The sequence below is a fragment of the Lathamus discolor genome, chromosome 12, assembly GCF_037157495.1.
Source record: "Lathamus discolor isolate bLatDis1 chromosome 12, bLatDis1.hap1, whole genome shotgun sequence".
NCBI lineage: Eukaryota > Metazoa > Chordata > Aves > Psittaciformes > Psittacidae > Lathamus > Lathamus discolor.
In genome coordinates, this window is record NC_088895.1 from 5,379,113 (window position 1) to 5,403,730 (window position 24,618).

Genomic DNA, 24,618 nt, shown 5'->3' on the forward strand with positions numbered 1-24,618 from the left:
GCAAAAGAGAAATATTACTTGGTCCTTGCCCTTGCCAGATATTCTTGATTTTATCATTTATCAGCTATAATTTCAGAACAATCAAATACTTAAGGTTTTGTTTTGTCTTTTGTTTGTTAGGTTATTTTACCGATGCACTTAATTATACAATAAACCTATAATAATGGATTGCAGGCATTCTAGTTTGGGGCTTTTAAACTCATGAAACTAAAATAAATATCTTTTGTTGTCTGCTTTTCAGTACTGAAAGAAGTGAGAAGAATGAATGATGTGCAGCAGGAATCAATAATACTGACCTGTTCGGACAAATACAAATGTCGTGCATGTAAAATTTAATGGCCTTAGACTGTTCTTTATTCTTGAAATGATAGTCTGCCAGAAGATAGTACAACTCAGTCACCACTGGTGGAGAATAGTCTGCACCATCCGGGAGAGATGGTACCTGAGAATAAAAAAAAAGTAAAGGTTCATGTTAAATGAAACAGTCGCATTAAAGGAGCTGCACACTTGCTTCTTCCTTGTAGTGAATGTAGCCTTTTCATCACAGAATATGAAGGCGGAATCTGAAGACAGTGACAGCATTCCACAGATTCACAGAGCACTTACAAACACTAATGAACAACTCATACTGCCAGCATATTAATCAATATTACCTCTTGCCATTCCAAGACTAAACTTTGGTGGTGTCATTTAATTTAAATTAAATTATCTGAGGAAATCCAACATCATGGAATAAATAATTCCCAAAACTATCTCAAAGTCAACGTAAAAAATAACATTTTTTACTCCTCTGAATATTTTTTAAAAGCAATTAATTATACCTTGCTGCAAGTTCCTTCAATATAGGCAGATACAGTATCTAGGCTCAACATAGGCTTGTCTGTTCGAGGAACGATCGTAGCAGTCTTCTTCAAAAGGTTGGCCAAATCAGCAGACACAGTACTGGTTTTATAACTGTCAAATTCTGGAAGAGCTTTAGGCTTAAAATATTCAAACATGAACAAAGCATCTTCCCATGTTAGATCAACCTGAAGAGGGAGGAGAAAAAAAATTAAAAAATCTCAAATTCCACAATCAGAAGTCTATTGATGAATTTCTATGACTATTCTAGTTCATGCGAATATACACATTACTCTAGCAAGAAACCAATTAAACCTCCCAAGAACAAAACAACTAAAGGCACCATTAATTTATGCTGCTCACAAATATAACATACAGCTCACTGATTTAAAAGCCTAAGGTATTTGGACTGTAATTCAGTGTGTGCAACTGAAAAAAATAGTCATTCTGCTTGCTCAGAAGTTGTTTCTAAGCAAGAATCATCTGCAAATATACTGAGCAACACAGATCTTGAGTAAGATACGGATAAGAAAAGCTCTACACCTTCAATGTCAAACTCCAGTTAGAATAAATGAAATGAGAATCAGACAAAATTCTAAGACACAAAAAATCTTCAAACTCTCTAATTTAAGAATTTATTTCACATTTTCCTTTCACTTTTCTTTCTTGATAACAGTAACCAAAAAAAAAAAGAAAAAAAAAATTATACTTTCCTTTGTTAGACTGGTTTTCTCTTTTTATTGTTCATCTTACTCCTTACAGTAAACTTAGCTTCTGTGCTCAAAATGGGGAAGTCACATTACTAAACATCAATTTATCAGTGACTTCAATAAGAACTTTCTCATCCAGAATTGCCCAAATGTAAACATTTATTTTAGGATTCTGGGGGCAGAGGGTAATCTTACACAACCCTTTTTCTTTGTTATTCCCATGTTCTCATGATCTTTCTTTTCTAACAGATAAGCTTAACAGACTGAATTCACAAATATTCAATGAATAACATAATAGTATTTGTGTATTTTAAAATGTCAGTTCAACGAAGCTGGACAATTATTTTACTTGTATGAAACTGCTTTTAATTTCTAATTCTATGATCATTTGCATTTGGTAAATGCAAAAATCATCTGAGATTTCTGAACAAAACCAGTGCTGTTTCAAGGCAGAGGGTTGCTGACCTGCTTTTTCTGTCCCTTTCTTATTACTTCAGTGCTCTTCCCAAGGCACTCTGTAGATGTTCTCCCAAACTCAACTGAATTTCACACATTTCTGATAAAAGGCTACCAGATGGATTTCAAAATAAGCTATAATATAATTTACTTGCATAATTTTTAACAGTGACATTTTTCACTTTCATAAACTGCAGGGCTGGCTGCTAAAGTTTTCTTCTCTCAAGCTGACTTTTTTTCCTTTCTAATTTTCCTCAAACTCGAACGTCTTGTCTGTTGAAAACAGGAAAGTCATGGCTCAATGAGATTGATTTGTGAATAGCTTCAAAATGGCACACTACTATGACTAAGACTACACTAGCATTTCACTTTAAATATCTTTACATTCACAAAGGCTTCCACATGTTTTTAAATTATTTTCTGCAATATGTAAAATACATGAATTTTACAAGGAAATAAAAGTAATCTTTCTCCAAAATATAATATTTGGCATTCAAACCAAACAAAGGTGTATCTTCCATCACTTCAGGATATTCCACTAACATTACATAACACATATCTTACCTGCTGTACTGAATGTTCTTCTAGGTACCTTGCTTTGCTTTTTTTGCTAGGGAAACCATATAAACAATAAAAACACTGTTCCAAGGCTGTTTCCAGCTCTTCTTTGTACGGGTGAGTGTCTTCAGAAGTGGATGCTGCAAGTTCTTTTTGTAGTACTTGAACCTATAACATCACAAATACCAATGAAAAATATCTGGAAGCTGAAGATTGCATGAAGTTATACCTAGCTGTCGGAAGGCTAATGATGAAAACAACATTAAGGCACTACATGTATTCTTCCCAAATTACAACCCAATATTACCCATATTTCTGTAAACCCATCTCACACAAGTATTTTCAATGGCACTGGAATGGCAAAGAAATGGTTTCATTTTTTATCTTCCTATGTTAATTTATGAACTCTTGTCTTTAATCAATGTGATTAGATATCAGCTTAATGTTTCAGACTGAAAATAATTCAAAGCTTTCCACTGCACACCAAGTTCCTTTTGTCACCCCTGTGAATAAGAAAAAGGCACCAAAGAATTTCTACCCTAATTCACAAACATTCATTTCCTCTGCATGGAAAAAGAGTAATGGAGAGGACTTTGTGGAAAAAGAAAGGACAGCTAATGAAAATCTGACTGAAATGGATAGAGAATTGCACAGTATGAACAGTATCATACAGATGGCTACACATCAAGGAGAGTGGCTGGGTTGATCCCAAATTACTAAACACTGTAGCAAGTTGCTATCTTTAACTTCAACATTACAAGAAAAAATACCATCCGTAACACATTTTGGAAGATGCTTTTACTCTAAAACATTCATTAAAAAGCCCTGCAACTGAATGCCAAAGACAATTCTGTCCTCAAAAAGCAAACCAAAAAAGAGCACATTCCAGGAAGACATCTCAAAGTCAATAAAAACATATTCACCAAGAATAATCTGTGTAGTGGGATTCTGGATCTTCATTTCAAAACCAAAACAAAACCCACACTTAATTACTGATGTTTAAGAATCAGTTTTAACACATTCCACTATGAAATTTAAATGAAAAAATGAAATGTGTAGGTAGCAATGACATTCATTTTACCTTAAACATCCAACCGCAATATGTTGTGTGTGCATCCCCAGCATCAAAGCACATCAGTTATGTCTAAAGAAAATTCACTTGAGGTGGTAGAAGTGCTGCTGCTGTAAATCTCATTTGGGAGACTGAAGGGTACAGAAAAATACCAAGTTCTTCACTGTGATCTGCCTCTAAAATTTTAGGAAGCTGTATACTACCAGGGGAGTTCTATTAACTGGTAAGTCATTTCCTTTACACATTTTCCTCAGATAAAAAGCATCCACTTTCATGTATTCAACTTTAGTAAGACCGACTTCTCCCAGCCAGCAACACCTGTTCCTCAGCACACTTGTTAACTTGAGTTTCCTCAACTGAAATTTTGCAGTTATAAATGGAAAATTGTCGTGGTTTAAACCAATCCACACAGGTCGTCCACTCACCACCCCCCCCGACCCTCCCCACTCCCGGAGGGATGGGGAGGAGAATCAGGAGAATGTAACTACCATGGGTTGAGATAAGAACAGCCCAGTAACTAAGGTATAACACAAACCACTGCTGCTACCGCCAATGATAATATTGATAAGAGAAAATAGCAAGAGAATACGATACCACCGCCGAACGATTTCGACCCCCCCGAAGAGAGAGAGCGTGCCCTTCCGGGTAACTCCCAGTTACCTCCCTGGGCATGACGTGCTGTGGTGTGGAATACCTCTTTGGCTAGTTTGGGTCAGGTGTCCTGTCTCTGCTTCCTCCCGGCCTCCCCTCATCCCTGGCAGAGCATGAGACTCACAGAGTCCTTGGCCAGAATAAACATTACTTAGCAACAATTAAAAACAATCGGTGTTATCAGCTCTCTGCCCAGGCTGGAAGTCAAAACACAGAGCTTGCACCAGTTACTAAGAAGGAGCAAAATGGCTCCTGGTAAACCCAGGACAAAAATGCAAATCATTCACCTATTTGCAATTTGTGTAAAAGCTTATCATCTTACTTTTACTTTAGCTACCTGCTCCTTTTTCAACACCTAGGATTGTAAATTCTATTGTTTATGCATACAATGCATGGTACAAGAAATTTCTCATCATGATTGGCTTTCCTGACACTAAAAACACTGCACATCATCACAAGGCAAAATTCTGTCACTCTTCATATAAGAAACTTGTTTGTAAGTGCTGGGATTAACTATTAGATGTTAACTCTCTTCTGCTTAAAAGATCTGTGCTAAGAACAAAGTACCATTTATTAAGAGCCAAACCCCTGAACAATAAGAGTAAAGACAATTCTTAGAAGGCATTTCAATGACATTTTGAGTCACAGCAATCATCTTTGAGTCACAGCAGACACCTCATTTCCACTACTTTTCCTGTACAAATTTATGAACAAAGTTTGAAATTTATAGAAAGTGTAGATAAATAAGTCAAAAGGAAGATGCAAGAATCACAGGATACTCTAAAAGCACGGTATTCCTGCTGCTGCACACAAAATCACATCTAACACCACTAACAGAACTCTCACTTGAACAGTATGCAAAACAACCTCCTGTGTTCTTCATTAGCTTTTAAAGTCTTGGCAATAACCCAGAAGTGGTCTTCATAATTCAAACTTTGACTACTCTTAAAGGACTTAACTATGTATTAATCTCTTGCACACAACCTTCAGCCACAAGTAATACAATGTGCTTGAGCAGATAGGTCACCTAGAGAAGGTTTATAGACTAGTATTACATGATGACACTTCTAATATTCTTGAAGCTGTCTTTCTCTTCAAATGATTAATCCTATTTTATCTTTATCTTTCCTTACCTTTCCAACATCTGCTTGTTCCTGAAAACTAAATTCTTGGGCTCAATAATACAATGCAATATTTTAGTTTAAATGCACAATTCTGCAGCTGAAAATGGAAGATTTTTTCCAAAGTACTTGATGACATTTGCAAAGATCTAGCTGTAAATGCATTCACAGTTCTCAATTATCTGCAATTTATCCTGGTTCACCGGGCATACTCTGACTCCCCAGGCTGTGGATATAGGCACACTACACAAACACAATGTAGATTCATCACTCAGGAGCACTTCACCTGAGTGCAAGCTCAGGTGTGGAGACAGGCTATCTATTTTCTTGAAGCACAGTATCTAAGCTAATCCACCCTCTGGACCCAAGGCAGATCCATGCAGAAGTGACTCAGGTGTATCAGCATTATGCTCCTAATACCAGTGAGACTGAGGAGAGCAGGATGCAGAGGTAATCTAATAGCCCTACACTGAGTCAGCCTCAGTTCAAACACTGTTCATTAGCTCCAGCCCTACCAGGGTGAGCTGACTCCTGCAGAACCCCTCAGGCTCTCCGCGCCATCCTTCCCAGCTGTCTAAATTACTGTCCTAGACACACTGCTGCTCAAATGCAGAGGCAGATGGGGTCTGGCACTGAGCTGAAGCTAATAAGCTCCAGGGAGTGCTGAGAAGGGAAATTAAACTAATCATGATTTTCTCTTGGCTGAAGCTAATAAACCTCAATGAAGTCAAGCTGAATCTGTGAAGTGCCACCGTAATATCCCTGTAGAGTACTGCCCAGTTAACTGCCACAATACCAAATTAGCTGGGGTTTTGCCAACAGCCAAGTTTTGCCAACAGACTGTCAGCACTCTGCACAGGGAAAAGCTGACTGCACTTCGGTTTCTAAGCTAAGGGTAAGGTGAGGAAACAGCAATACACACAGAAGTATCCTCCTTCAACCATGGGAAATTTCTGGTGTAAGAACTAGACATCAAGGAATAATCTTTAAAAGGTCAATAACAAATGGGTAACTGTTTTCATCTAATAATGCTACAGCACTACTGTCCAGACACCCATTTCTGGAGCATATTAGATCTTCTAACATGCCCATCTGAGCAACAGAGCAAAGAACAGCCTTCAGACACAGGACCAGAGTAATCCTTCATTCTCTTCACCCGTTGTTCAATACCTGAAGTTACATTTAGGAATTGTGTATCTGAAGTTACATTTAGTTACACGAAAACAACAGAAGTACTATTTTTTTCAGTCTGTGGTATAAAACCAAGGCAGGTGTAATCAAACAAGTCAAAAATTTATCAGCAGAACAGCCAAATACATCACAGCTTCAGGACAAAATTCAGGTAACACCGCATGAACTGTGTAAAACGTTGCTGCAAGCAGGGTAGGGGTGTGGCTGAAGGAGAAGACAAAACTGGAAACAGATTCAGTATTCAGGTATTCCCTTCCCACAGGTCACAAGCAGTTTTATATGTTCATCAGCAAAAATAAAGCCCGATGTTACCAGTCATCTGGATGAATGCTGGTAAGCACTAGAAATTTTTATTAGGTTTCAAACATTATATCTGTTTATTTTTAAAGAGTAGAAATGTTCTCTTCTGAGCTAAGCATCACAAAATTCAAGTCATTCAACTGAAGTTTTACCAGGATCAGTGACTGATAAAGGCCCACATTTCTCCTAAGTACTCAGAATAATCACTTGAAACTTCTTCAGTGCTTTCTCTTCCAAGGCAAGGTAAATCATTTACTTTACACATCCTGTCCAAGATGTTTTTACAGTACAGAGTTACTTATCCAAAGACATTTCTTGTCTGATGAAGAGTCCTGTTTAGAAAACATACCTTTGGACAGGGGTCTGGAATAACAAGCCTTTGCTATTCAAAATTAACTGACTGAAACGTTCATGCATGGGAGAAGAAGGAAAGTAGATTTAAAAGAGCATTTTAAACATGAAGACAAGGCAATGAACAACCTAATGGAAGTTTGAAGTTGTTCCCTGCTTTGAGATGGGGCTTGGCCAGATGACTTTCAGAGGTCCCTTCCAACCTAAATTACTCTATGACGCTAACACTTACATAGAACTTGAGAAGAGCACCATCTGAATTGCAACACCAGGATCTTCTTCCCAAATACTCATGAGCAGTGTTCAGCAGCATCAGTGAAGAAGGCAACATAGGGGTATCAGGACTCACTGGAAGAAAGAAGATGGTAAATATTTAAGTAGCACAGAACCGAGTTAAATCAAACTAGCCAATGCTTCACCTGGCAAAAGAAGTTTCCTCTGTGATAAGAAAGTGATGTTTGCATACCCCTCTACTTCCTTCAGTAAACAAGGTAAGATGACAAACAATTATTTTCTTGTTGATATTGCCAGACAGTAAGGAGCTTAGCTTCAATATGTAAAACTGAATAACTAATTCACCTTCTTCTCCCTGGTTCTGCTGCTGCTGGCAGCAAAGGGATTGAAAAGCATCTTCCTCCTGCTGGATGATTCTGTGCAGGATTATCCATGGAAGCACTGAGGAGACATATGGCTCTTTTGGTTCTTCCTGGACTGCCATGCTGCAGTCTATGATCTAATAAAGGAACAGATATTATACAGATAAAGTGACATGAAATAAAGGTCAGGTGTGAATCTTTTCCAAACAACCCAAAGTTGCTAAGGAAACTTCCTTTATCCTAAGGAAATAATCTAAAGTTGAGTCTGAGCTTCTCGCAGGCAGTATAAATCCTATAAATAAGATTATCCTGGTACAGGAAAAAGTAGAAGATCATTTCCCCTTCCCTAACATTCCTCTTGCATCATTATTTTCCAACAAGTTATTTCTCCATTAATGCCATACACAAACATTTCAAACTAAGCAAATGCAAAGTATGAATTCTTAAGTGTTAGTAAGCCCCATTACTATACAAGAAATTTATCTGCACCCCAGCAAGGAAGAGGAACATACTTAGCTATAAGAATTCCTGAATTCTTTACTGGGTCTTACAACAACTGTTAAAGACCAATCAGAATCATTAACAGATGCTATATAAATGATCTAACTGAATAAATTTTGAGCAACACAACGCTGTGTCATGGAACCGGTGCCCTAACATTTCTCATGGACAACTGTTCATTTTACTGCTTCAGGACCAGGAATTTCAGAAGTCCTATGTTTTTCTCTCATTTTTCCACACATACAACAGTTTTTCTATTATTATTTATGCAGATAAAGAATCATATTTATTTTTATTGTAGAAACCATTTAGGATACTATAATGAATAATAAATTCCATTACATTCCATAACATACTGACACACATACAACTTTATACAATGAGAGTATGATTTTGAGGTCCTTTGCTTTTACTGAAATAAATGGAGATTTGAGAGTTGCAATCACATTGAATCTTGACATTAACTAGACTTGCTCCTTAATGGAACTGAGAGTCCACCATTTTCTGGAATGAAAGACATTCATTTTTGGGTTTTAAGGTTTGAAAGTACTTTGTTTACAGGCTAAAGTTAGCTGTATTCATACTGATAGAAACAGAGACAGAAACAGTGATAGGAAAGTCCACACATAAGTTTTTCCCTTGCCCTCTTGTCACCATCCTTTTTGTTTTTACTGCAAAAACCCATACCTTGGCCAGCACTTGCAAGCAACTCTACCATGCTCCTAAGACTTACGGGATCTTGTCTTCTAGCCCTTACAAACTTACAAACTGCACCCAGCCAGCAAAACCAGTCTTCAAATTACCACCATTTCAAATCCCATTAGAAAACATTGTTTTCCTTAGATTATCTTATTACCACATTCTTTGTTCATGCCAGGCAGCTTGGTGGTACCTGCTGTTACTGATCCTAGCACAAGGGTGCTCAGTATGTAGCTCATTTCTAACATACTGAAATGAAGACTATGAAGATAATTCTTATCCTCCCCCAACCTTCCCCTAACAAAACCGTCACCCAAACCATCACTGCAAGTAGGTGGCAATTCAGACAACAGCTGTTTTGTGTCTGAAGGTCTGCACCACACAATACCTCTTTCCTAGTGCAAGTGAACAGGTTACCTGAATCAGGTTGTTTGTTAATCGAACGAGGCTTGGTGTTACAGAAGAGTCTTTCAGGATGCTGTTGACTGATGATAATGAAGTATCTATTCCTGTGAGCAGCTGTGTTACCGTAGCAACCCACTCTTCTTTAGCAGAGGCTGTTGTCATATTAATCATCTGCTGAATTGCTTCATTCAAGGCAACTTCTGAGCATTCAAAGCATTGCTTGTAATCTTGCAGTTTGAGCAGGGACTCCTAGGGAATGTAAATATGAAAAAAATCTATTATAAGGATGAAGGGCTTATTTTAAACCATGAATGCACAGCAGGGCAAAGCAATATATACAGTTAATGTGGTTACTTTAATGAAATGACAAGAGAACACCTTTAAATATGACATTAAAAAAGGACAACAGGATGTGCATGGACTCTGGATAACAAATATACAAGCAGGATCTAAAGTTCAAAAAAATAATCACTGAATCTTTCTGCTTTAGTAAGAGATGCAAGGGGAAAAAAGTTAAAAAAAAAAAAGCAGGAAAGGGATGGCTGTAGGTCTAACATTCTAACAATATGCAGTTGAATAGAGGCCCCTACAGAAACAGGGTTTGGATCTTTATGATCTTGTGCTACCACTTTATTATTTCATAAATAACAATACAGCAACTGTACGGCTAACATTATAGCAACATCCTCCTGCTTCTTTGTATTCTGCCAAGTTCAGGTCACAAGATGGCATGGAGGTTGTAGGGTTTGGTTCAACCCAGTTAAAAGAGCAGACTTTTTTGTGCAACCTTCCCCCATCCACCCCAAAATTGTTCTGACAGCTGAGCTCATTTATACACTTATTTTCATACTGTCAAATGGACTAAATTTATAGCAATCACACTGGATGTGTCTATCAATAGTTTGTCATTCATGCAAGACAGATACAATACATCATAAACTCACTAAATCATTCATAGGTTAGGTAAATTTAAAGTTTCAAACCAGTTGCAAATCACCACACCATCAACATCAGCAAAAGCATTCACAGCAGAGGCAGATAGCATGAATCCATCCATAAGATGCCTCTGCAAATGATTCAAGTTTATTTGAATGTACAGTTTTTCTGGACATTCCACAGAGGCCTCAGACATTTTAGTAACTTTAACCACATTCTCAGTTAGCAAAAGCTGGCATATTGCTAAAGCTGTTCAAATTAAAAGCCTGGTTCCATGTTCTGGTTAATGAGTCTTATTTACAAAACATTAAGACCCACTCAAGAAATCCTTTCATCCAGCTTTCAGGAACGTATCTTAACTCCTTAATAAAAACATCCTTGAAGAAGCAAAACAAACCTGTAGGAGAAGCAGCTGTGCTGGTCTCTCTGGTATGGAAGTTACAAATTCCAGATGTTTTGCTCTGCCATAGCCATTAAAGCACAATGTTGGACGAAGTAGATGCACCACTGCATTATAATCCCCTGCCTCATACAGTCGCTGGATCTCTTCCAAAGACTGGCATCTCTCCAGAGATTTTAGATTCTTTTCAATCTGCAAACATCACAGATGGCATAATTCAACTTTCATTTGTCTTCACATACATTTGACTACTGACATTTCTCCTAGCAGTAAAGCTGTGTGAACTCCACAGCTACATACAGGAATATACCAGGAAGAAAACACCTACCATGTAATATGTCACCCATTCCACAGATTTGTAATTATTATGCAGTATATGACTTTAGTGCTATAATTATTTTGAACTTTTTTGCCTCAAATCCCCAATTCACACATTTCTACACTGCAAGAACACATCCATCAAATAGACTTGAAAGACAAGACGGTATCTCCTGTGTTGGGAGTTCATCCCCCAAAACATCAATAGAAAGAATAGAAGACGGATATCCCTTTGTTTAAAAGTACATGTATATTGTAACGTGGAAAACACTGCTGAAGTAAGGAGCTTATTTAGGCAAAGGTGAAATATATGTTTAGTAACAGAAAACAGAACATTAATCTTATATTCTACTGTTCTACATGTAGCTGTTCTAATGTTTTTACTTTGCATAAAAGCAATTTTAAGTTGTACGGGACCAACAGAACCAAAAGGTGTCTTTTTGAAAGCATTACAGTGGCCCTGACATTATCATTGAACTATGAACCTGTCCTTTCACTCTTTGAAAAATTCTACAACAGATGTGGTAAAGTTCATCACAAATGTGCTAATTCACAGATGACTTTTGGAACTGGGAAAGGATGGAGTGGGGAGAACACACCTGCAAATTAATTCTTACCTCTTCTAAAGAGACAACAGAATCAACATGTAGGTTAGGTAACCGTATTATGATGCTGCATTCATTGCCAGCTTTAGCTTGCATTGTAGTGGAGCTCTGTAGCATTTCAGTGCAGATATCATAGTTTTCAAGTGCCTGTTCCATGTCTCCCTACAGAAACAGTACAGAAGAAAACAAACAAAAAACCCTAGAGTTCTACCTGCAACAAGGGTTTCTAAAGCATATAGAAAGAAAATGTTCCAATTCAATGCAGGCACTGCCACTGCACATCCTCCCAAATAAAAAACAAATCCAACTGACAATCTCAAATTAAAAAACAACCAGAAACTGCGTATCTTACCAGTGACTTTAGCTACAGGTAAAACAAATCAGGGAAATAGAATTCAGCTTGCACAAAACTGAATTATTAATTTGGATTGCTAAATTCCCTTTCCTTTAAAAACATGGAGGAGTAAAACAGTACAAATAACTCTTCCATTTGTGCAAATAGAAACACCGAGTCAGCAAGCATTGTTATATTATGCAAAGGGAACGCATTCTACTCGCTCTTTCCAACTAAGAGTTGAGTGGTCAGGAGGGGAATGCAACTGCGTGGGCAAAATATAACTCTACATCTAAAGGAAAAATGGCAGTAGCCATACAGGAACTCTCATTTTTCCTCAGATGCATCAGAAAAGAATCCTTAGGTGCAAAAATAAAAACGGATGGAACTGGTTAGTTCACACTTTGAGGCTGATTCCCATTTTTAGTTGATGATTGACTTAATCATAATTGATGCATAGAAAAACTCTTTGATGTCCTGAGAGAGCAACACTTGGAGAGGAAAAAGTTTGGGATCAAATAACATATCTTTCAAAGTATTCCCTCAGGTTTAAAACCCTCTGTTTCAAAATCTGCATATTAAATTAAACATCTCTAAAAGAAGAATCATGCTACCTTGAAAAACCAGAGTGGACAGTAATTTAACATAGAGTCTGCTTCAGTTAAAAACTGCATTTTCAACTGTCCGGAATTTTGATAGCATTCACTAGTTCAGGTCCCCCAAAAAAATCCATGTTCTGCAACTACACAATACTACTCCAAATAACTTTGGTCCAAATATAGTTTTTAGGCTGAACACAAGCTAGTTTAAGCAAGTACTAGATCTTAAGCATATCCAAATAGTAGCTTTGCACATGAGACCTTCTACTTCATTTCTACCTATACCCTTAGGGATAGTTCATTATATTAAAAAGTAGAATCTAAGTAGTCACTGAGTTTTCAGCTGATTTTATCCACATGTTCAAATGAGCTGAGCTTCCCAAATCATCTGTAGCTGGTATGATTTTAATTTGGGAAAAGTTTCATTCGTTAGATCAAAAGAAAAACCAACCTGCAGTGCTAGAAAGCGAGCTTTCAGCCAGTACACCCGAGTGACAAACTCCATCCAGCCTTCCTCAAATAAATCCTTCTGTGAGGATGCAAATGACAGCTGCAACAGGTCTCCCAAGAAATGAGTTCCTGGGAAGTCAGGGCCAAACTTTCCATTCACAGAGGCAGCAGGGCAATTTCGTGGAGAAACTGCAAATCAATTCATTACATTTTATCATAAACTTACTAGCATCCCATGAAAGGAGTCCCACATCCCAGTATTTCAAAAGTATTTCTCTGCTTTAAAACAAGAAATCATAGACCAATAAAATACAGATCTGAAAGAGATTAAGAAAAAATAGGTCCAAAATCCAATGAATTCCTGGAAACACTTCTTCATATAACTTAAGTGTTTTCAGAGACTGAAGAACGTAATATTCAGTTCTTACCTGTAGAGCTCTTCCCTTTTGTTAGCAGCCACTGATCTAACTGCAGTTCCATGCAAGAAAGGCTCATCAACATCATATCCTTCAGAAAAAGTATGGAGACGGCAAAAAAGAGTATACAGGAAGAAACACATTAAAAGAGGAGTAAAGAACACCAATGGATTTAAAATTTACTTCAAAGAAAACCTTCATCTTATTGTCTTGGGATTTCTATCCCCAAGCTATAACTATTTCTTCCTCTGTCTAAAGGTGTATAATAACATTTACAGATCAACAAGTACAAAACAAACCAATACTTAGAAGAAACATAAAAAAATTAAAATCTCAGCTGATAAAACAAGGCAGTCAAATAGCATTGTCTGAGGTTAAGGAAAAAATGACATCCCTGTTTTTTTGTCTGCCTAAAATAACTGTGTTTGTATTTATTTATGTGAATTTGTATTCAATTGCTAAATCATGCTAAAAGCATGTTTCCAGAATATAGCAGAAGTATTGATACTTCAGAAATAAAAAGACTATATACTGTAATTTTTTTCAGTATTTATCTCCATGAGACTGCGTATATACTCTAGTCTTATCAGCTTATTAATGCTTGCTGGATAAAGTTCAGGAGCATATTAGAAAATCACATCACCATGGATCTCTGCCAGGTAGACCTGTGTAGTGAAGAATATATTATTTTCTGATTAAATACACAGGAATAAGGGCTACAGGTCCAGCTGTTAAAAAAAGGTGCCTATGGAAAAGTTCAAAGTCTATACACATTACCAGAATAGTCCTTTACAATCCTAAAAGCATCAATTTCTTACACTTAGGATAGCTTGCAGATAAAGTTTAAAATAAATTCAAGGACGAAAAAGAACAGACAAGCATGAGGACAGTGATTTTTAACACTACAGCTACAAAACCTTGACTTTCTAGATCATTCATACAAGTGAGCAGTTATGCAGCCATAATGAGAACCAAGGAAATACATTCATAAATATATTTAGATTTAATATTTATTAATATTAATATTTATTTTATATATATATTTATATTTGTTTAACAAAGAGGATATATTTATGGAAAGTATACAGAAACACAAAAGTCACAGGATGTATAAGAGATGTAACATTTGCTACGCAGGGATGCTTTTGTTTGTTTTGTAAATTAAGTCAATGGAACACAGTTTCCATAATTCAGTTTATTTACAAAAGAAGTAGAAACTCTTGATCTGAAAAACAGAGTATTTCAAACTGCAGTCATACAGCATCTCAGTCTGGTGACAAAACCAACCTTTATGTCCTATCAGAACTAAAGGGAGGGAAGTGAAAAATAAAAGAGCAACAACAGAGTAAAGGACTAAAATATATTTACATCTGTAGAGTTTATATTACATCTATACCTGTGTGTGTATGTGTATATATACACATATATTACATATAAGGTATAGTTGCATATAACATTACCCATGCGTATTCAGGAGATGAGGAACAAACTGTTATGCAAGCTGCAGCAAACCATAGTTTATAAAGCTTGGATGAGCAGCTCCCCAGACTGAGCCAAGCAAAACCTGCATCTAGCTACTGGGTTTAAGTTAGGTACTTCTGGTACACAGAGAGCAACACAGCAGCAGAGAAGTACAAGGAAAAGTGTTTCATACCTTGATATGCTGATTACTTGAGTCCCTCAGTAAGGGATTAGGAAGACTACTACTATGCTTTCTCCAGCTATTATAGATACTAAGGACCACCTCACATAAGCCAGGAGGCCACTTCACTAGAAACTTCTGGCTGATGACTTTCAGATATCTCATCATTAGCTCCAAGATCCCACCATTATTCAGGTTATCCAGCAGGAATTCATGAACATCCTGTTTTTCTGGAAAGCAGATAAACACAAAGTCATACGTGTCTGAGGTCAAGACAACCAACAATTTGAGACAAATAAGTTTCAACAACGTTTTATGCACTAATATTGCAGCAGTTCTCCTGTGTTACTGAGTTTTGCATTCCAATCTGTTCAAATGGGAAACCTCACACAATAGAGCTCTCACACACAGTAATTAAGCAGTCCCCTAGGCTTAAAAAAAAAAAAAAAAATCACACCTGTCACCAACTGAGATATTTTTATTCTTTGTAAAATAACATATTTCTGTATCTTTTAGATGTGATAGCAAAATACAGAACATAAAGCATACACTGTGGAAGAAACAACAGAGAAAGAGTGGGAGTTACAACAAAATCCTTACCAGATTCCATAAATGTTGTAGAATCAAATGACATTCTATGTGGTCCAACGTGCTGCAAATTCTCTTCTTTGATCTCTGACTGCACCTCATAGTTATTGAAAGCATCTTCCTCCTCCTCTGGATCTAACTTCCTTAATCTGTATGAAAGGGGAATAAAACACACAGTATCAATAAAATCCTCATTCTTGCTTTCACTGGTAAGTGAAACTTAAACATGGCGCGTTGTGCATTTTTTAACACTGAAACTACATTAACTGAAGCAAATTTAGAGATTTATATCCAGCTCCCCAATTTTGTCGAAACCAATATTATCTTGTTTATCTTAGCCATTTTAACATCCACATTGTCCTCTACATCAGCTCCCTACTGACAAAAGCCATCTTATTTATCAATTGATTTTTAGTTATTTTCACTTACAACAATTTTATTAAATTTATGAGAAGACAATGAATCACATCTGCTTAAAAAAATAACCTGGGTCTAATGGTTTTAATGTTGGGGCATACCAATCAAACAAAACCCCAAACAGCTTTCTCTACTTAGCTCCTCATATTCTCATAATGAAGTTATTGCTGTACAGTACCTGGAAGGAAGGAATTTCACCAACAGCTCTTGAAAGTCAACCTTCTCCTCTTTTTTACACTTGGTGTTCCGGACTCTAGCAGATCTCCTCTTCGCTGTTTCACCACTATCTTCTGTAATTCTCCTTCGCTTCACACCTTTCTTAGATTTATCACCTGCAGAGATGTCACCTAGAAACAGAATTGAAAACAAGTAATTATTAGTGGCTGGCCATTTATTTTATTCTCCAACAACACCTGAGATTTGTTGGTTTCCTTCCAAAGACAGTGCCAAAATCTTAAAATAATTTTCTTTAATCATTTAAGATGAACTGGCTGCGGCATTTTCCATAAACATGCTGCTCTGAGGCAAGAAGCAGACTTACTGAAAATTCTGCATTTCATTATTCATTAGAATTCATTATTTAGTCTTCAAGAAGTTTCTGAACTGGGAATCAGAGGAGCCTGCCTTTAACTCCAGAAACACCTGTAAATTCCCATGAATATAAACCAAATACTGGTAACTCCTTGGCAATTTCAGATATGTAAATACAGCTACAGCGTAAAATATTCAAGCCTCTTGCTACAGATTTCAAATCAATATAGCTGACAGCTTGCTTCTTTTAGGTTCTTAATGTTACACATGAGCAGAATAATCTAGTCATCTTCTACAATGGCTCATTCATTCTGAAGTGCTCAGGAATCTTCATAACATTAAAAGCTTGATATGCATCACTGCTGGGATGGAGTCATGGTTCTTCTAATCTTAAGGACTGAAAAACTGAAGCGTGAGTCTCCATAGCACAAAACCAGAAGAAGTTAGACTTATAATCTGTAACAATTGAGGAAAACGAATCAACCTGACTCTCAATTCCATCAGACAAGGAAGCAAGACCACCGTCTTGAACACTGGTCCTATGTCTTAGTCAGGAATCAATGATTTTCAGGCAGTTTAGATGGCCTTCCTTTTCTAATGTGAGGGGTTAACAGAACTTAATTTTACAGAGTTCAACTTCACTTTTCCTACCATACGCTGAAAAGATTCGGAATCCACCAACATGCGGTTTAAAGACAGTATTACCCAATAAATTCTGTAGTGCTTTTAATACCCAGATAAGTAGGAAAAATATCTTGAATCTTAGACTGAAGTACCTTGCTCACCTACAGTAGTTCCTGGTTCTAATAAACTCTGACTGTGACTTGGAAAGTTGGGTGTTGTTGGTGTATAAGGTAACACAGGATCTGGTATTGTCATTACTGGATTAGTGTTGACAGGAGTTGGCTGAATAACACTGACAGGAGTAGACGTAGGAGAAAGCATCACATGTTGAACTGGATCTCGGTATTCTGAGAGGTCAATTCTCTTTCCCAGACTGGGTCGAGGAGGGTCACACGTTGTGAGGTGGTGATACATGGCAAGTAAAGCTTCTCCTAAACACTTCCACCTGCATGTGGAAACAAAAACGGCATCACAACTTCATGAATTCTTGCCAAATTATTTTCTAAATTAGCAAGAGCAGCTTTTCAGTGGGAGAGGAACATATCTGAGTGTCAAAATCTGTCCTGTGACTGAAAAACTGGAGAGTATCTTTGTACGTTTCCCGTCATATGGACCATTAACAGTTTCAAGCCTGGAACAGAGGCTCTTAGGAGCTTTCATTCTAGAACACACTACTTAGAAAAACAAGAACAAAATGGGACAGCAGGCAAAAGTTTTTCAGAGGAAACTGGCGAGTTCATTGCAGTACAAAGAAAATGTGAGTCAATAATGTGTCTAATCTCAAAAAAATGGCTCTAACAAAAGAAGGTCTGTGAAGTAGTTGCTGAGCAAATTATACTGAACCCTAAAAAAAGCAGTGTCAAAGGAACAATTTTCAGGCTCTGCATTCAGTCAGCAACAACAAAAAAATCTCACCCTTATCCATAAGTAGAAGCAATTTTTCTGCAACAGGACCTATGTGCAGAGCCCATTAACATTCCAGAAATACGTGCAATTAAAAAACCAAAACAAAGCCCAATCTTTCATGTCTTAATAAAGACATATATAGCAACTTAGTAACATCCTTACGTTTTGCTGCAAATAAAGAACTGTATTTTTCTGAATTTCCACTATCCCAATAGTATAGCCATTTTTTAAAAAGCTAAACTTACTTTAAAGTTCAATACAAACTAGTCATATATGAAAAATCCAATAGTACAGTTGTAATGGCTGCCAAACCATTCTTCACTAACATTTGTTTGGTTTTTACATCGCTGGTTTTAATTCACAGGTTGAAAAGTGATAGATATGGGGTTTATGCTTAAATCATAAGCACAGTGTCCTGGGTTCGGCAAACCAACCTATAAACTCGTAAAACATGAAAACACAGGGGGGATTGTTTTTACAAGAAAAAAGGGTTCTGAAGAAATGTGAACCTCAACACAGTTTCCAGTGTAAGTGGCTTCAGAGGAAGCTTTTAAAAAGAGAAAACAAAGACATACGTGAAAAAGGGAATTGGCTGGACCAGTCTGAGGTCTGGTTCTCTGTCACGTACTAGCAAAGCTTGTCTTTTCTTTCGTAGTTCCAGTGCTTCATCTATGATTCTTCCTGTTTCAGCTGCACTCAAATTTACATTATGGATAGACATGTCACTAAAAAATAGTAAGAAATGAAGACTGGTTAAAGTTTTTGTTTGCTGGTTGTGCTTTTGTTGTTTGAGTCCATTGAGGTTTTTTAAGCCTGAGAAGATTAATTTGGTATCTTTCTATACTGGAACAAAAATGACAGTGTTAAAACTAGCATTCAAATAACTATCTTACAAGCTTTATAGCATGCATATAGAGGCATGTACCCTCCAAAAATCTTTGCTCTGTCTTAAAGATTAAAAAATAAAGGGAGATTGTTCTGTCCCATTTTCCAAACACTAAGAAATGCAGGAGAAGTAGGAGGTTTTATTTTCTTTCTGGGAAAGAAGTTTTTGGTTCAGAAAAAAAGATTGTATGGCTGAGAAATTCCTTTCATTCCAAAGTATTATTCTGAGAAATTCGCGTCATCACAAATAAAATTTGGAGTTGAAAATTGTCTTGTACAGTCTGAGTCTAGAAATTAATTTTTGAAAGTGAAGAATAATCCACTTTTTTCAGAAATCTCAAGCCAGATACAAAAACCAAGTGGCTAAAACCACGCAACTCATTTTTAGAGCCAGACCTAAGGCAGCTTGATAAATCAGGATCTCTGTAACTAAAGAGGGCTTCCTATCAAAGGTCCACTGCTATATAGAATCCTAGAGCCTTAAAATTTGTTATCCTTTCTCTTCCCTGTCTTCTAAATACTCTGTATTTTCACATTTTAGATATTGTTTTAGTCTAAAGTATTACTGGTTTTGATTGATTTATTGCATAACTGAAGGATGCACACTAGGATGTACGTGGTTAAGTGGAACATACAATTTATACAGTGTACTGATGTTAGCTGCACATGCAATGACATTATATTCAGTGAGACTGAATCATGATTAAATTAAAAACTTAACTTCTCTTGAATTCTGTTGACCATCACAGCAACGTATTACAGTATCAGAAGCAGCTCTGATGCTCAATTATCAAGTTAACTTAGATCCTGTACAATTTACAGGCCTCTACTTTCTTCTCCTACCTTCCTCCCACCAACTCCTACTACCAAATCAAACAGAGACACTCTACTTAGCAGAGCTACATTAACCCAAACTTTTAATGAAAGTTTTATGTACTGCAATAAAAAAGTAATAATAAAGGACTAATATCTCAAATATAATATTGCAAAATGTTTTCAGAGTTGCAGTGGTCTGAAAGCTTAATAACTAAGAATTCCTGCATCTTGGCACTAATGAAGCATAGAAAGTCTTCTGACTGTATTTGTTTGTCAATAAAAATCAGTAATACTTCCTGAACATACTGAAATTAGAAAACTATTAAGTTCCAAATTTGTAATTGCTTGGAAAAGCAGTAATGTGTATGGGGTTTGGGTTGGTTGGTTTGGGTTTTTTTAATTAGAAAAGAAAAACTAAAATGAATACTGCAGATATCAGCTGCAAATAAGCAAAACAAAACAAAGGAAGATGATTACAAGAGATCTGGGTATGAAAATAAGTGAGCAATAGCAAATTGACTTTTTGTCTCTTTCTACCTCCCTCCAAAAGTAATTGCTGAAGAACATTCTGTCAGCAACCCCAACAGTTAACATTGATTTATCATTTAGAAGACAGGTCAGCAAGACATTGTTGTAGCTTAAAGCTTTCTATCTCAACAGCTTTCCTGAACTAACCCAAACTCAAAATTTACACTCCAAATGCTGTATCTACTATAGAATGACATTCACCATTTGAGGAACATCCTTAAGGAATCTTTCCGAAGGCAAGGCTGCTCCTCAAAGATCTTCTCTTTCAGAACCAATCCTTTGCTATATAGACAGTCTTTCTCCAGAGCTTTGCAGATAAAGTACAAACATGCTGACAGAGAAATAGAAATTGAATAGTCAGTGGCTGCTTTGATTCATTCAAAAGCTCCCATTTCTGGGCTTCATGTACACCACAGAATTCCAGCTAAATATGACATTCACATAAATTAGACCAATAGCTTTGAAACATGTCAAATGACTACATGCATACAGCTAAAATAACCTACTATGTCTTCCCAAGTATTACATCCAGAAGAAGGGTATCATTAATTTTGTTTAAACAATGTTTGCAGTATATCTTTTATTTACTTTCAGGACTCTGTTCCTGTACGAAAGAAATTAGAATCATAAAGCAGAATCCTAGTCATTTACCATTCTCATGTTACCAAATGTCTGAACTGCAGATTCCGTTAGTGTAACAAGCAATATATCCCACCAGTTTTCTGCCTGCATGGGCAATCAAGTTAAGAGATTTAGGACTACTCCAGAGGGCTGAACCTAAGGGATCAGATTCAGCGTTTCTGCCATCTTACAGCTTCTCTCTCAAACTTCTTTTGAATCAGTTCATCCACTAGATGCTACTCAAATGTAAAATCTTGTTGTCTCTTGTATCAACTGCTCTATCTACAATTAATCATACTAGGCTGTGAAGTAGATTGCAGTTTTATAACCAAATCCTAGAATTATGTAGCTGGAAATGCCTACAAAACCAAAATCAATATATATGCAAGAGAACAGTCTACAGAGAAACTTCCTGCAAAGACTCTGATCTAAGAGGCCACAAGCATTTATTTTTAGGGTAGCCAGAATTGATACAAACCATCATACTTAATCATGAAATTAAAAAAATCTCTATCATGAAGTCATTATCATAATCTAATGTACTGCTTACACAAGACACACCTTCTCCTACACGACTGCATCATTACAGGTTTTTACTGATATGTAAAAATTACATTATCTTGACAGCTTTTTTTTGTGTACTGTACTTACTTGTGTAGTCACTGAGTGTGTACAAGATTGTGATAAGATTATCCAAACAAGGCCAGTGATCAGGGTTACACCTAAGACCTTCTTCAAAAGCATGACGAGCCAAAGGCAGACGGATTAGTTTGATTGCCACATGGCCAATTTTATACCATAGGTTGACATCAGTAGAGTCTAGCATCACAGCCTAGAAAGCATAACAAACACCATTATTCACATTTCAGACATGCATATTCACTTGTCTATAGGGACTTTAGTTTTCAGCAGGCTTGCTGCTGATTTGGGAAGTGACTGGTAGACCAGTTATCACATATGATGTCATAAACTACACAGAATTCAGACATATATTCAAATGATGTATGCTGAAAGGCGTACATCTATTTTTTGGCAAGTATTTGCAGACACTGAGGCTCCAGTGTTTTATTTCAGCTGTACCGTACCTCCAAATAAAACTCCATGGCTGTCTCTAAGTCATCCCGTTGTGCTGCCAGCTGTGCTAGGTTTTTGTAGGTGGAATATTTTAACATCAAGCCTGGATGTTTCAGTCCTTCTTTCTCATCACCAGAAAGAACTGCCTAGAAATGATACAATAAATGCAACGTGGGCATCAGGAATTAGACATTACACAAGTAAAAAGAACAGCAAACTATCTGCCAATTGATAACACTGACATCTCTCAACTAGCCAGAAACAAATGAAATAACAGAAAAAAAAAAAACAGTTTCTAGAGTTTCGTTCTCTAAAGGTCACTGACCTCTCGCAGAAGACGAATCTCAAGCAGCTCATGATAAGCTTTTGCAGACTCTTCAAATCGGTCATGTTTCTGAAGGTCCAAAGCTTTGTGGTACAAAGCAAAAGCTTCTGCTTCCTGTAGTTAAAAAAAATAGAACCTATTTTGTAGGGCAACTTTATTAAATATAATTAAGAAAATTGTGAGTTTACTTACTTGGGCTTCTTTTGTCTGTGTCTTATGACTCTTAAAGGTTCCTTCGTAGTCATCCTCAATTGTGGAGCTCGCATTCAATGCTGCAATTCGGATCTAGAATGACAGTTGAGATGCAACAAGAAACGTTACAGCTACAAGTGTGCCCTTGCAATGTCAAGTTTTCTCTATTTTTACTTTATTTGGTAAATGGACAATACTGAGAGATCTCTACATAAAGTTACAAGAACTGTAAGGTCATCACTCATTGCAAATAATGAAAACTTCAAAATTCTTTCCCCCATTAAATCAGCTGAAAAAAACCCCAAAATTTCAAAGGTCTTGCAAGTAACAGCTTGCCTAGAACAAACAATTACAACAAACTGTTTTCAAATTCTTTAATTTACCAATAACCACAATCACTGCAAACCCAATGTTCTTAATATGCCAATTTAGTCTTAGTCCTGTGGAAAGAGGAAAATTTCAATTTTATTTCTACCAAAATATCTCAAAAACCATCTCAATAAGCCCTTACCATGTTCTCAGCTGTTCTCACTGTCTTTCTCCAGGATCAGGACAAAAGGCCTAACACAAACAGGTCTGGAAAGCAAACAGGATTAGAATATTTATTTTGCCCATAAAGGAAGCTTTCAAAAATAAAAGACAGGCTGGGAATACTTTAATCAACAACCAATTAACTGCCCTATGTCACCACCACCCCCCCATGCCAAGGGATAAATTGCCCTATAATGCAGGAACAATATTAAAGCGAATTTTAATAGAGACAGAGAGTAAAATACAAAGTTAAACACATGCATTACTTCAGGATGACTTTCAAGACTCTAGTCCTGGTGGTGAGGGGGGAGTGGAAGTATCTGCAATGTAATCATGCCTGTAAGATTATCCAGTTACTGAAAAATACTTGATGAACATACATTATATTAACATTACAACATGAATCCTTTTAATGACAAAGGTAAAACCAAAAAAGCTTCTGACATTTTCTGAGCATGAACCATTGTTGCTTATGAGTTTATCTTAAGTTACATTAAAAAAATAAAATTAGAATCCTTCCTGCACCTTTTACCTATAGCACAAACTTGAGTGCTCTATCATGCCTGGAAAAAAACCTTGCATTTATGGATATTTACAAAACAGGAGTGAAAAAATAGAAGGTTATCTGTGTTGGACTGACTTTGCAGCAGGGTAGAGTGGCTGGTCAACCCACTGCTCAAAATACTGCCTGTGCCTGGAAATTCCTCTGAGTAAAAATATTTGTATCACTGCTATCCCTGCTAGAACAGAACCAGGTGTCTCTTCTGAGTATGCTGACCACCTTCTAAGGCAAAAGCAAATTCTTAGACACTCTTGAGATTTATGCAAACAAAAGAAACTGAACTTTTACTACCTAGTATTTCCTCATTCTGAAGGACAGTATTTCCAGTCTTTTTACCACTGACGAAAAGTTTAAAGGTTAAAATACACATTTAGAATCTATCATTTTTCCTCATAACTAAACCCATAACTGAAACCTTATGTCAGTAAAGGCAAAAAAATATGAGAGTTCTGTGCTGCTTTTTAAGAAAAGCTTCACTGCTACATCATAAAACCTTCCCATCAACTCAAAAATATGACATGCATGAGACAGGCTAAAAACAGTCTTTAATATTGGAGGCCACATTAATAGAAGAGTAAGTCCAGAATTAACCACAGCAGGAAGCAGTGGGAGTTTTGAACTGTAAGCTGAATTAGCACATACATCATCATGATTAGTTCTGCATGTAGAGGAAATAATGCTTTGACAGGATCTCATCCACTCAGCAATGGTATTTTGCTTGCCCATGCACCACTTACTTTCCTCACTTGCAGCTAAACAGACTGACAACTGCACAGCAATAAAACATTTTTCTCCTTGAGTAAATAAACATTAATAAAACCTCAAATCTCTTTCAAGACAAGGATTCCTGGTCTGCTTTGCATATGG

At 36.7% G+C, this 24,618-nt stretch overlaps 1 protein-coding gene across 3 annotated transcripts in view; it reads right to left on the reverse strand.

The window, feature by feature from the left end:
- Window positions 1-24,618, reverse strand: part of CABIN1 (calcineurin binding protein 1) — a 109,530-nt gene that overhangs the window by 83,456 nt on the left and 1,456 nt on the right. For 2 of the 3 annotated variants that reach the window (XM_065693035.1, XM_065693033.1), the window contains exons 2-22: window positions 23,170-23,234; window positions 22,659-22,751; window positions 22,467-22,580; window positions 22,153-22,287; window positions 21,719-21,899; window positions 20,648-20,777; window positions 18,793-18,942; window positions 17,464-17,756; window positions 16,335-16,503; window positions 15,752-15,888; window positions 15,164-15,381; window positions 13,522-13,600; window positions 13,095-13,282; window positions 11,723-11,872; window positions 10,785-10,979; window positions 9,464-9,700; window positions 7,830-7,983; window positions 7,483-7,598; window positions 2,571-2,732; window positions 822-1,028; window positions 297-442 (exon numbers count right to left, since the gene is read on the reverse strand). In XM_065693035.1, coding sequence (XP_065549107.1) covers window positions 297-442; window positions 822-1,028; window positions 2,571-2,732; window positions 7,483-7,598; window positions 7,830-7,983; window positions 9,464-9,700; window positions 10,785-10,979; window positions 11,723-11,872; window positions 13,095-13,282; window positions 13,522-13,600; window positions 15,164-15,381; window positions 15,752-15,888; window positions 16,335-16,503; window positions 17,464-17,756; window positions 18,793-18,942; window positions 20,648-20,777; window positions 21,719-21,899; window positions 22,153-22,287; window positions 22,467-22,580; window positions 22,659-22,751; window positions 23,170-23,172 — 3,257 coding nt within the window. In that variant the 5' untranslated portion in view covers window positions 23,173-23,234. The remainder of the gene's footprint in view (window positions 1-296; window positions 443-821; window positions 1,029-2,570; window positions 2,733-7,482; window positions 7,599-7,829; window positions 7,984-9,463; window positions 9,701-10,784; window positions 10,980-11,722; window positions 11,873-13,094; window positions 13,283-13,521; window positions 13,601-15,163; window positions 15,382-15,751; window positions 15,889-16,334; window positions 16,504-17,463; window positions 17,757-18,792; window positions 18,943-20,647; window positions 20,778-21,718; window positions 21,900-22,152; window positions 22,288-22,466; window positions 22,581-22,658; window positions 22,752-23,169; window positions 23,235-24,618) is intronic. The other variant, XM_065693034.1, reaches the window with a different exon arrangement.